The 13,484-nt window shown below is 37.7% G+C and overlaps 1 protein-coding gene across 3 annotated transcripts in view; it reads left to right on the top strand.

Annotated features, from left to right (window-relative positions):
* Positions 1 to 12,824, top strand: part of DYRK2 (dual specificity tyrosine phosphorylation regulated kinase 2) — a 32,907-nt gene extending 20,083 nt beyond the window's left edge. For 2 of the 3 annotated variants that reach the window (XM_089524162.1, XM_089524164.1), the window contains one exon: positions 3,535 to 12,824. In XM_089524162.1, the coding sequence (XP_089380288.1) occupies positions 3,535 to 5,133 (1,599 nt within the window). In that variant the 3' untranslated portion in view covers positions 5,134 to 12,824. Of the gene's footprint in view, positions 1 to 2,357; positions 2,513 to 3,534 lie in introns of those variants that run through there. The other variant, XM_089524163.1, reaches the window with a different exon arrangement.
* The last annotated feature ends 660 nt before the right edge of the window (positions 12,825 to 13,484 follow it).

Here is a 13,484-nt window from a genome sequence, read left to right as displayed (position 1 = left end):
GCTGTGTTACAAAAAAAAAACAAAAAACCCTTAAACAGAAAGAGTAATGCCAATTTCAGTCTGTTTTCTGGAGACAAAGAAAGTGAAAATGTAAATAGATCTACTAAACTACTTTCAGCTTAATAAAAAGACATCATCATCATCTTTATTCTTGTAGACAAAAATGTTTCCAGGAAACAGATGTAAAACAAATAAAAATTGCTTTCACACACATCCTACCCAATCCCTTGAAATGACAAATGTTGCCAAAGATTTAAGTGAGAAGGATCTTTCTAGCTCAATGTTTTCTCACCTTTATTTCCTTTATTCTAAATTAGCAAAGAGTTAGTTCTGTTGTTTATTAACTGGGTTGTTGAATGTGTGCCAGTGAGACTAATGCATACTCCCCCCCCCAAATATATAGATATAGATATACACATATACATACCTCCATTCATGAACACTGCCAGATGGTGGGCTTTGGATATAAATAAGAACAGTGTCAGCCAAGCCATCCTTATTTGTAGAGGCTTGAATCCTCTACAAGCTGATGTTTCAGATAAATCAGGACTGTGGAACATGTGGGCCTCCAGATGCTATTGGACTGCAACACCCATAAACCCCAGCCAGCATAGCAAGTAGCATGAGATCTGAAGTCCAATAAGGTTAGGAAGGCTGCATATTCTCCACTCCTGAGACACTGGAGCTGGTAAAGCATGTGCAAGTAAAGCTCCAAAATATAAATGAGACTTAATTCTCCCTTATTTAATGATTACACGGAGAGAGGAGCACTGTATGTTTGGTATGAAAAAGATTGCCAGGAAATGTGTGATGAGTCCAAGAGTCTCAACGCATTTATGTGTGTGTGTGTGTGTGTGTGTGTGTGTGCGCGCGCAATTAACTAACAAATATGTTATAGGTGTCAGGCTGTAGCCGATAGAGGTGTTTATCCTTCCTCTATGATGAAACATGAATCCAGTAATATTTGATGATGGGCTTTCCATAAAGATGTGAGCACACTTGGAAACCCAAGCAGATTTTTCTGGCCCATTGGAATCCCTTAAGATGTTTCAAATCACATGTCGGTTCCTCAAAGACATAGAATAATGACAACAGTGTTTTTTGGTTTGTTTGTTTTTTTAAATTTCTGAGGCTGTCATCTATTTTTCTGCTTCCAGAAAATCCCACTGAGAGAAACAGGGAGTCATTTAGAAGCTTGACTATTTATTGTGATGGAAATTTGATGGTTCCTTCCCATTCTCACCATGCTATTCTTATGGTTGTCCATACCCCTCATGCTTTGGGAATGTGCATTGATGTGTGGTTAAATTGTAACTGGTCCATGCAGGGTACGTTAGGGTAAGATTGGGCTAATTAAAGTTGGGGTCTTTCTCCATATTATTCAGTAATTCAAAAGCACATGGTACCTCAGTTTAAAAGTTTCTTTTTTGGTTTCAGCTGAGTAACCTGAGTACAGGGATTACACTGCCTATTGAATATCTTTTTGAAGACATTTTTTTAAAAGTAGTTCTGGGTTTTTTGAGAAGCAAGACTTATTCATTTCATAGAACAGTAATTCCCAAATGACAAGTCAGATTAAATTGCCAGAAATCGATGTACAGGGCTTTGAAGAAGGTCTTATAACTGGGGATATTTTACAAATTCAATCTTTGTAAATTCTGTTGCAAACTGACTTGATTTCCTGGACTAACATACCTGTTGGAACAAAATTATCCCTCAGATTTTGTACTTCTCCAAATTTTTCTCTAACACAGTTCTCACCTTTTAAAAAATGTTAAAATGAAGATAAAATCGATTTTAAAATGCATTATTGTTTGTGTGATCCCTCAGGTTGTTTCTGATTTATGGTAGAAGGCTAGGCTATTATGGGGTTTTCTCAGCAAGATTGTTTCAAAGGCAGATTGCCTTTGCTCTGTTATGAGGTTGGGTTTCCATGGCTGAGCAGATATTCAAACCCTGGCCTCCAGAGTCCTAGTCCAACATTCAAACAAGTACACCACACTGGATCTCTCTGTAAATTTTACTTAAACAAACAAAATAAATAATGAAATCCATGATTCTGTTTTTGTTTTTTATGCAATCCTGATTGCTATAACTATTTACCTTTTTAAAAATGCTTCTTTTTCCCCTGGCTGTACTCTGAATCTTGTTTAGTCCCAGTTAGAATAGCCCCACTGAAACTGTGGAATTTACCTATGTGTTGATAAATTCAGCAACAATGTAATGCATTTACTATGGTTAGAACTAACTAATAAGATATAGGGCAATGTGTATTCTATAAAGTACTTTAGAAACATAAACATTTGAATTTGTTTTTCTGTGCAAACTTTAACTGCAGATTGATGCAGACTTCTGAATAAATGCATGAGAAAGAGATACAACGGACCCTTGTTATATGCTGGGGTATGGTTCTAAGATCCCCCGTGGATAACTAAATCCATCGATGTTCCAAGTCCCATTAAATATTATGACATAGCAAATCGGTGTGCCTTATAAAAATTGGAAAATCAAGGTTTGATATTTGAAATTTATACTTTTTTGGAACATTTTCAAATGCTTGAATCCGTGTATAAAAAAATCAATGTATAAGAAGGGCAAACTGTATAGGTCTAATCTGCACTGCAAAAATAATGCAGTTTGACACTGCTTTAACTGCCATGACTCAATACTATGGAATTCTGGCACCACAGCTTTTACGGGGAAGGCTAATATTTGACAAAGCTAAAAATCCCAGAATTCCATAGCATTGAGCCATGGCAGTTAAAGGAGTCTTAAATTGCATTATTTCTACAGTGCAGATTAGACTGTAGACTACGCTGTCTATCCCTACCTGAAGCATAGTTTTGTTGTGTTGTTATTTTAGATGTATTTGGAGCTGGACTGGAAAAATTACCCTGAGTTAGGGTTAGATATGTTACATGTTAAATAAATAACCAAATGACTAAGTAAGGAAAACATTGCAGAAACACAATCTCTGGGATTAAAAACCATTACCAGGCTAATTGCAGTGGGTCCTTGGTACCACAGGTTGGATGCATTAACAGTATGGAATAGATTGAGAGTCAGTATAGGTTTCTTCCAGAAGAGAGGGACGTAATTTTGTCACTTCCCCTTGCAAGGCCTAAGACAGGATGAGGAAGATATAGCCCTCTGGATGGTGTTGTACTATAAAGTGCATCAGTCTTCCTTTGTACTAAGTCTGATGGGACTTGCCATCTGACAACATCTGGAGTGCCACATGTTCCCCATATATGTATGAACTTTACCTTCCATGCTGTTCAAGAAAGTACCCAGATTCTCTGAAGTAGCTTTTGGGACCCCAGCAAGCTGCAGGAAGGAAACATGTCTCCCTGCTTTTTCCAGCAGGAGAGTCCCATGGTGAAATTGTACTCACTGGTGGTCTGGATCCAGCCCAGTTACATTTATCACTGAATTGGATAATGGAAAAAAGAAAAGTTCTGTTTAATATACATTGGGAACTCTTCCTTCTTGTTCTCCTCTTTCTTAATGGGAAAACTGTGCTTTTTATTTTAGGTTGGTGGAAATAAGCACACAATGAATGAGCACCTCCACGTTACAAGCCATGGGCAGGTCCAGGTTCAGCAGCTGTTTGAAGACAACAGCAACAAAAGGACGGTCCTGACAACGCAACCCAATGGGCTTACAACAGTAGCAAAATCAGGATTGCCAGTGGCTCAAGACAGACTACTGGACATTGCTCATAGGCGGCAAGGGAGTGTCAGCTCATTAAAGTCTGAAGGGCCCGGCAAGCTGAAAGCCTCTCTGATGACACCTGAGCAAGCCATGAAGCAATATGTGCAAAAGCTAACTGCCTATGAACATCATGAGATCTTCAGTTACCCTGAAATATATTTTTTGGGTCCAAATGCAAAGAAAAGACAAGGTGTAATTGGTGGTCCAAACAATAATGGATACGATGATGACCAGGGCTCTTATATACAAGTTCCTCATGATCATATATCGTACAGATATGAAGTCCTGAAGGTTATAGGAAAAGGGAGCTTTGGGCAAGTAGTAAAGGCCTACGATCACAAGATGCATCAACACATAGCCCTGAAAATGGTGAGAAATGAAAAGCGTTTTCACCGCCAGGCTGCTGAAGAAATCAGGATTTTGGAGCACCTAAAAAAGCAGGATAAGGATAACAACATGAATGTGATACATATGCTGGAAAATTTCACATTCCGCAACCATATCTGTATGACCTTTGAATTGCTGAGTATGAACCTTTATGAGCTCATCAAGAAAAACAAATTTCAGGGGTTTAGCCTGCCGTTGGTTCGCAAGTTTGCCCACTCCATTTTGCAGTGCTTGGATGCTTTGCACAAAAATAGAATCATTCACTGTGATCTTAAGCCAGAGAACATTCTGTTGAAGCAACAGGGTAGGAGTGGGATTAAAGTTATCGATTTTGGCTCTAGTTGTTATGAACATCAGCGGGTCTATACATACATTCAGTCACGCTTTTACCGTGCTCCAGAAGTCATCCTTGGTGCTCGATATGGGATGCCCATAGATATGTGGAGCCTTGGTTGCATTCTGGCTGAGCTCTTGACAGGTTATCCTCTCCTACCGGGAGAAGATGAAGGAGATCAGCTAGCTTGTATGATAGAACTGTTGGGTATGCCTTCCCAGAAACTATTAGATTCATCCAAAAGAGCAAAAAACTTTGTGAGCTCAAAGGGTTATCCTCGATACTGTACCGTTACTACCTTGTCTGATGGATCTGTAGTGCTCAATGGTGGTCGTTCCCGGAGGGGCAAACTGCGTGGTCCACCAGAGAGCCGTGAGTGGGGGAGTGCACTCAAAGGATGTGATGATCCCCTCTTCCTTGACTTCTTGAAACAGTGTTTAGAGTGGGATCCTTCCCTGCGCATGACACCGGGTCAGGCTTTACGGCATCCCTGGCTAAGGAGGCGTTTGCCAAAACCTCCAACTGGGGAGAAGACATCAGCAAAAAGAATAACAGAAAGCACTGGTGCTATCACGTCAATTTCCAAGTTACCTCCAACTTCAAACTCAGCTTCAAAACTGAGGACTAATCTGGCACAGATGACAGATGCCAATGGGAATATTCAGCAAAGGACAGTATTGCCAAAACTTGTTAGCTGAGTTTGAATAATCCGATGCTGATAAATAAACATACAAGAGATATTACATCACTGAGCCTTATTCATATGAAAAAGTAGCTCAGATTTCTATTTTTATTTGCTTGGTAACTTTAAACATTTGTATTTTTTCAGTACTCACTTTAAATGTGTAAGAAAAGTTGGTTTTGATTTTATAAAAAAAAATAACATGGGGACAATGCTTTAAGTTTTTACACTTTTTTTAAAGGAAATGTTTTTTCTTATAAATAATAGCCTTACTATGGGATTAGTGTGGCACAATAATAATAGTGTCAGTGGCAGGCCACTGGTTATGACCTAACCATCATACATAATAGCTTGATGGGGAGGGGGGTCTGTGTCCCTGCCCCACCCCATAGTTCATATTGGCTTTTACCTGGAGTGGATTTTTAATATTTTCCTAGTCCTTTATGTTTGTTTTCATTCTAGCACTAGAAACCAATCCTACAAACATCTCCCTGCATTTTTTTTCTTTTGGTGATACAGAAAACATTCAGGGATACAAGTAAGATTCCATATGGCTATAGATGTTGCGTTCAGAATATGGATAACTGCTGGATTTATGCATAATATATATAGTTGGTCCTCCGTTTTCATGGGGATCCATTGCGGACCCCCCTGCAAAAATGGAGGCTCGTGCTTGCACGCGCCATTGCAAGTATCAGAGGTCACCCCTCCGCGTATTTCCAAGGGCGCGGATGTCAGATCCGCACATTAGGAAGAGAGACTGTACTTCCTATAAATATTTATTATATAACAGTAAAAAGTTTGTATCCCTAAAAGGCACTTCCATCTGGCACACTCATACTAGTCATTGTGCAGAACTTAGAAAAGTTGTTCTTATGGACTGTAACTTCCAGAATACTTTTGTCGACACAGGAGATTTTAGGAGTTGTAGACCAAAACAGTAACTTTTTATACCTCTGTCCCTGTGTTTACTCCTTACTCCACTCAGCTGTTCCATGTAAGGTGTCCAGGAGATGGAGTGGAAATTTTGAAAAAAAGTTAAATATATGCGATGCTTACTTATCAAGTCTAAACTTAAGAAGGTATAATTTGTGATGTGGCATTTAACACTATACTATTTGGCACATCTGTGAACTGGGCAGAGCAATCCTCTGCATGACCTGCTCGGTGTAATGGAACATAATTCTAGGTAGATATATATGGAATTAAAACCTGAAATGTATAAATTCCTTAGGCATCAGGGCTATGTATTCCTAACTAAGTCCCACTGAAGATTTACTTAACTGTAACAATCAACAGTAGACCTGTTCTGCTGTTAGTTTTGTAGAGAGGTGACTGTTCTACACTCTGTGGATAGGAGATGTGAAAAAGACTATATGGAATTCAGTGGAGTGCTTCTACACTGCACAATTACTGTACTATATTCCACTTCAGAAAGTCATGCGACATCCTATGGAATCCTGGGATTTGCATTTTTAAGGAGGAGTGTTGTGAACTTAAGTCAGAGAGCTCTAGTGCCTCACCAGACTACAAGTCCAGGATTCTACAGGATGTAGTCTTGGCAGTCAAAGTGGAACATAGCTCTATAATTGTGTAGTGTGGAAAACCCAGAGGTCAAAACGGATAGAATGCAAGCAGCAACTGACATGCAAGGAAGGCCATCCGTGCTCTTCTGACAAAAAAGACAACACTCTCTTGGTTAGATGCACAACTCAGTGGCCTTTTGATATTTTGGACTACAATTGTCTGCCATTGCTCTGGGGTCTCTATGGACAGAAACTCATCTTAGATTGGAATTTTAAAAATGTATTGAAACTTTTAATAGGTCCAGATGTCTTCAGTGGGCAAAATGTTACAAAAATTAGGAGGCATAGTGAAAGAGGCTGTGGGGAAAGCTGACTTGACATTGCAGTAGTCAGAACAATCTTTCCCCCTGCTTGCCTGATTTGGTCATCATGGAAGGCATGGGTCTAATAAAGGCACTGTACTCATAAAGATTGGGTTTTTTTTAAAACAACAACAATCTTAGTGTTGCATATAGCTATACATATGGAAACTATTATTTTCTAACGTAGGGGAGGTCAATTTGTGGCCCATTTACGTTGTTAGGCTACAACTCCCACTGTCCCTCATCATTATTTGTGCCAGCTAAAACTGACTATAATATCACACCACACTCTTATAGTGTTATTCCATTTTCACTGCTTTCGCTGCCTCCTGTGTAATTCTGGGGGTTGTAGTTTAGTAAAGCCTAAGAGCCCTCTGGCTGAATATTATAAATGCCCCTCCCTAAACTACAAATCCCAGGATTTCACAAGGAGCAGCCATAGCAGTTAAAGTAGAATAATACTGCTATAACAGTGTAATATGATATTTTCCTAAATGGAGTACCAGCATTTGAAGGGCCCAATGTTGTTAATCCCTAATGTTTTATTCTGGTTTTGCACAGACTTATTCTATACCACCAGCTTTTTATGCAGTGTGGTGATGTGGGGGTCTAATGGTCCTAGTGCCTGGCTGCTAAATAGTCAGTCTGTGATCTCTTATAGGTTTGACCACTGATCCTCTCTCCATCTGTCACCATTTAGGTCCATTATTATAGGTATCCAAGATCCCAAAACAGTTCAGTTTTACACATGCTATGTTTTTAAAAACAGGCTGTGGATAATTGGGATGCATACAAGTAATTCACCCTTTGTGGGTTTCAACTCTTGCATTAACATCTATGTTTAATTCACTTTTATTCTGGCAAATTTGTAGGTTTTGTTCATAAAACTGAGGATCCAATTTAACACAATGGACAAAATGAGCTGATTTTACTCCAGAAATGAAACCTGGATTATTTTATTGCATTTACTTTTTTGCCAAGACTGGGCTTGAGGCCTAGTGTTTGGCTTGATGAAGTAATCACACTAGAATTCCAAATCTTGACATAGGACTAAGAGGAGTGTAGTTCAAGGTGGTGTAATGTATGTGCATTCATTTCCAAAGTCCAGCAGGCCTTCCAGTAATTTTTCTGCAAGTATGCAGAAATAAACTCAGTAACCTTTACAATTGTCTTTAAGAAAAATGTGATTACATCTCTAAATATGAGCAAAACATTCTTCAGAAATGGTCTAACATCTATATTTGGGTAGTAGATTGTGTGTTTAAAAACAAAGTGGAAAGCGGAATAAAAATGGGGTGAAAAAATACTACTCTAAAATTGTGGTTATGAAAGCCAAACTTGTTTGAAGCAAAATATTTGGTGCCTGATCTATAAGCATTCAAACCTGTGATATGCACATTTGGGTCCTTTTATTCTCCCTTGCATTCTTTGTCTGCCTGAAAGAGGAATCTTTGCATTGTCTGCTCAGAAGACCCACCTGATCTGAACCAAGATCTTTCCAAACTTCTGCATACATTTCAGAATTTATTTATTTTTCAGAGACCATTTTCCGGCACAGTTCTCCAGGGAATTTTGCTGGGTACAGCTATTAGATTAAATGCAGCCTGTGCAAGAGCACCACTGGGTTCATTCTGTTCACTTGATAGACATGCTGTTGAATTTGACCTGTCTGATAGATTAAAACCTCATTGACTTACCATACCTTCAAGTCAATTTAAATTTCAAAGTCTAACATAATTTAGCTCTTTATATAACCTAGCTGGGGGTTTCTTAATGAAAAACCTAAAAAGCAATGTACTATCTAAATAATAGAGCTCTGCTTCTCTGCTACAATTGTTGTGAGATAAATGTTTAAGCACTCCTGTAGAAATAACTGGAAAATGTGGGTCAAATCAGGTTTCACACACGTAGGTGCAAGAGTGTTCAAACAAGTGTGCATGTTCATACGTTACTTCAACATTTTGTTGAACAACGGCATTTTGTGTATTTGTTGCTGGAAAAAACCTTGTGATGCCAATGTTTCCCACAACAATTGTATTGTGTAGGACTGCCATTATCTTCTAGAGGTATTACTTGAATAATTAAGGAAATGTCTTTTAGAGGTTCCAGTAATCAATAGAACTACAGTTTCTGTGTCCTTCTTTATGAAGGATATTGCAGATTTATTGAATACTTTGTCCAAGTATTGACTGGTACAAATGAGGCTTTTATCTGTTTTAGTGTACAAGGAAAATGAAGAAGTAAAGCAACTGTACAAATAAATTCATTTTAGGATGTCCTTCACAACTCTGGTAAACTTGAGAAGCTTGTACATGCAGAAAATCAGAAAACAATTGCAATTTTGTGTTATTCTTTATGCTGATAGTTATTGAAAACATTGAAGGGAAGAGTAGACATTGCTGCATATTATTCTGTTTTGTGTGTATGCATTCTTCTCATTGAAATAAGTTGTCACCATCTTCTCGTAACTGTGGGAAACAGGCTGTTCTTGCGGTAGGACACTTTGGGTCTGTGCAACTATTTCTTCTGTACTAGAAAGGCAAATTTCTGATTAGGTAGATACCATTTTCAGATAAATGTAGTTCAACCTAATACACTTACTGCTGTCTTTACATGGGAAAAGATGGTCAAGACTCACACATGACTGAGATTACTCTCCAGAGAGGAGCAAATACACAGAATCTAGTTCTGCAAGGTTGTTTTCCAAAGGGGGGAAAATGTTAAAATCAATGTCACATATGCATTGATTGAAATTTGAAGAGTTATAAGGAGGTTCAGGCATCAATTGAAAGGACTGTGGATGGTAGAATAAGGAGCAATATGGTTTGGTAGCAGAAAGTTTCATGAATAATGTTCATAACTGTTGACATGCACAAATCTAATTATAATCATTGTAAAAATGTCTTTTAACTACTTAAAGCATGGTCCCCAGAGAGGCCAAGAAAGTTTCCGGTCAATTTCTTTTAAATAAAATTTACATGTTTTTGTTAACTTTCAGTGTTGGAAATGGGCATAAATAACAAATGAGGAATTCTCAGGAAACACTACTTGCCAAAAAGAAAAAAACCAGCAAAAAAAAAAAAAAAAAAGCTGAAGAGACGCTTCTCCTTGACAAATAATTTATGACTGAAAGAAGATACTTATTCATCTTTGACAATTTACTAACACTTAATGTCCCCTTTTTGCATATGTAACTCTTTGTCTCCAAACAATACTGAATTATTTATAGTATTAAATGTACACCATTTTGTAGTGTGTGTGGCTATGCAATATGTGTGTGTGATAGTAAAAGTGGCTTTGGGATCGAAGTATCCATAGCTTATCATGATGATTAGTTGTTTTCTGTGGTGCTGATCCCAATGCTCACATAAAATTTATATACTGTATGTGCAGCCTTCCCTATTTACTCATATGGCAAGGCAATCCTCATAAGTTCTGTCTGGAGAACTACATCCTCTATTGAAATTAGGAATCTCTTGCATGTGTGGAAATCTGATAGATGCAGGAGTGCATCGGTATCTGTACATGTTCTGGATGAACCTGTGGTTTACTCTCCAGACCCCAAAGAAAGCCCATTCATTGTATTTAAATAAATGGATGCATCCATTTTATTGTTCAACCAAGTTCCAAGATGTTAACATAAACTGACATGGAAGACTCACAATATCCATCAGCTAAAATGATTAATTTTACCTTTTTCAAACAAGCAGATTTTCAATGCCAATAGTGCATTTATGACTGACCATATTCATAATGCTACCGGAAACTTTTAGGCCAAAATACAGCGTGCAGAACTATTTTTTTTAATTCTCATATAATGAAATCTCTCCTGTATTCTTTTATATGAAAAGAGACAACCCCTCTAGAGTTTTCAGTGACTTGGCAGTATTCTGTATTATAGCTTCTTTATATCTTGACAAGAGTAAGGAGAAAGTAGGAAAGGAAAAAAGAAAAAATTAAAGGCTCTTGCATCTTGTTTTGTCTTGATTATGTTTTTAAGGGCTCTAATTAGTTGGGCTAATAGATGTTGGCTTGGAAACTTTGCTTAGTCTCACATGTTACTGTTGTCTGGGGACATCTGAGCTTCTTTGCAGAAGTAGAAACAGCACGGTATTGTCTTTATGCAGTTTCATTCTGCCCATTCTTGCACCCACTGGAGTGCTGGATAATGTGCTGCTTCAGTGTAGTGGTACAGCTAGGGGACAACAGAGTGCAAGACGCATGCAAGAACCATGGAGGATACAATTGTGCCCTTGATGTTAACAATGTGCCTTTTGTTATAAACAACACCATGTTATGGAGCATGCAACTTTGTCTCTTTAACTCTTTGAATGCTATGCTATGTAGTAAGGTTGAAATCTATTTTTTTAAAATACCACATTTGTCTTTAATAATGTCCCTTTGAGCATAATCCACCAAGAGACATCCCTGCAGTGGTTTTTCTGCAGTGAAATTAATGATAGTTCTACTAGACTGTGTTCTGGGATGATTCTCATTTATTTCATTTGGGCAGCAGCAGGAGATGTTTCTGGTTGATTTTGCCCGGCATTTACAAGGCCTTAATATAGATCATAAGGCAATCGTACTACTTAGCAGAGACAGAATACTCTGTTGTAAGAATTTTCATGTTCCTTCAAAGGTTAAAGATGGCATTTCATAGTAGTTAGCTGTAACTTTAACATCAGACTAATATTTTTTAAAGAACTAATTTCTTTTTTGTTACAACAGCACTAGACAGAATCAACTGTATTTGCAAAAAGGAAAATAAATTACCTCAAACTCTTTAATTTTATAGTAAGAATTAATCCCAGGGCATTTGGTATGAACCAAAGTGCATTCCTTTTCTATGTGTCTGGCTCCAATAAAATGTGGCCAGGGATTTTTACAAATTGGGTGCAAAGGCATTTAATGCCACTTTTACTTTGCTGGGTGCTTGGTGGTCATGAAGCACTCTGAAAGAATGTCTTTCTTTTCTTCCTTTCTTCCTTTTATTAAAAAGTGCTTCATGGCTTTTGCCATTGATTAGAATGAAGCTTGCACAAAACCATGTGCAGCTGGCATTGAAGTGAATGGAGACTGGATAGCAACAGAGCTTGGGGAACTGTGTAGCAACAGGCTGTATTGGGCTCTTTAGACACATGTCAGAGTTCTTTTGATTCTGTCTGTTTTTCATAAACCTTTTCCCCCGATCAGAAATAGTTGGCTAGTATTATAAATTCATTTTTAAAAAAATAAAATAAAAAAAGGTTTCTGTGTCAGTAAAGATTTCAGCATTGCCCACTTGAAATAATGGTAGCATTGAAATAAAGAAAGCATTTGTGTATTGCGTTGTTTCTAGGGGCATATACATCTCTTCTATGAAATACAAATATTTTTAAAGTCATTGTATTTACTCAGCTCAGTTGAACTGCTACAATTATGTCTAAGGTGTACATTGGGGTATTTTTTCATTTTTTTTAAAAACCGAGCAACAACTTAGACACGTGACTGTAATATGCTGCAACTGTGTGTACTGAAAACATGTGAAAAAAAAAAGATTGAATGTGGATTGTGTATATATGTATGTAAAATTTTGTGTGAAACGCTGCTGTTTTCACAGCCCCACTTCACATTAAATATGTTGTAGGGGGTTTTAATCCTTGTGGCCAGTTTTATGATACTTAATGTATTGTATAGCTGATGACAAGAGTTAAGACTATTTTAGTGAATATTTGTTACATTTATTGTTGTGGCCAGAGATCATTTCAGAATAAAATTTTATGTCCTACATAAACCTTTCTTTTGAGTTTTTGAATTTTATGATGAAAGATTCTTTTTGATGGCTAGATTTCTTTTCACAAAACGCCAGTGGAACTAGTCAAATTACATTTTGTGCGGGATGAGTCCTTCCTGAATCTTCGTTCGCGAAGCAAAGCCAGACACGAGACATAGAGACACATTACAATAGTCTTAATTTTGTGTTAAGTGTAGTAAGAATTCTTGATTAAAAATCGATACTTTTTACCTATGTAAATAGGTTACATGGTTTGTTGAAGAGGAAGACTCATCAAAAAGGACACTATATCTGGAACAAAATATGGCTTCCTAAGTGTATGATTATGTTTAATTGCCTTTGTTCTATATTTTAGTAAAGTATTGACTACTTCTGGCATTTGTTGTTCTATAAACAAACAATTCCTGCATAAGATGGTTTGTTGTTGGGTAGAGCTTCTGTGCCTCGCAAAGATCATTACTTGGAAAAGTTGCTTTTTGGACTACATCTCTCAGTTCCCCAAGTAACTTTTCCATGCACTGGCCAGTGGCATGGCATTGATCCTTTTTCCCTTGCAACTAGATATCCCATCATCAGCATACGCTCCTTCCACCAACATTGCTTCCCTAGTCCCTGGCTTGGCTTTTGTTCTACCTCGGACTGATCTTTAGAATAATCGAGAATAGCCTGAAAGTCTGGATTATATATTTCCATATATGCAATGAGT

Source organism: Sceloporus occidentalis, unplaced genomic scaffold (assembly GCF_023333645.1).
Source record: "Sceloporus occidentalis isolate IW3139 unplaced genomic scaffold, rSceOcc1.0.p SCAF_5, whole genome shotgun sequence".
Lineage (NCBI taxonomy): Eukaryota > Metazoa > Chordata > Lepidosauria > Squamata > Phrynosomatidae > Sceloporus > Sceloporus occidentalis.
Note: the sequence above shows the minus strand (reverse complement) of the source record. Positions and strands in the feature narration are given on the sequence as shown.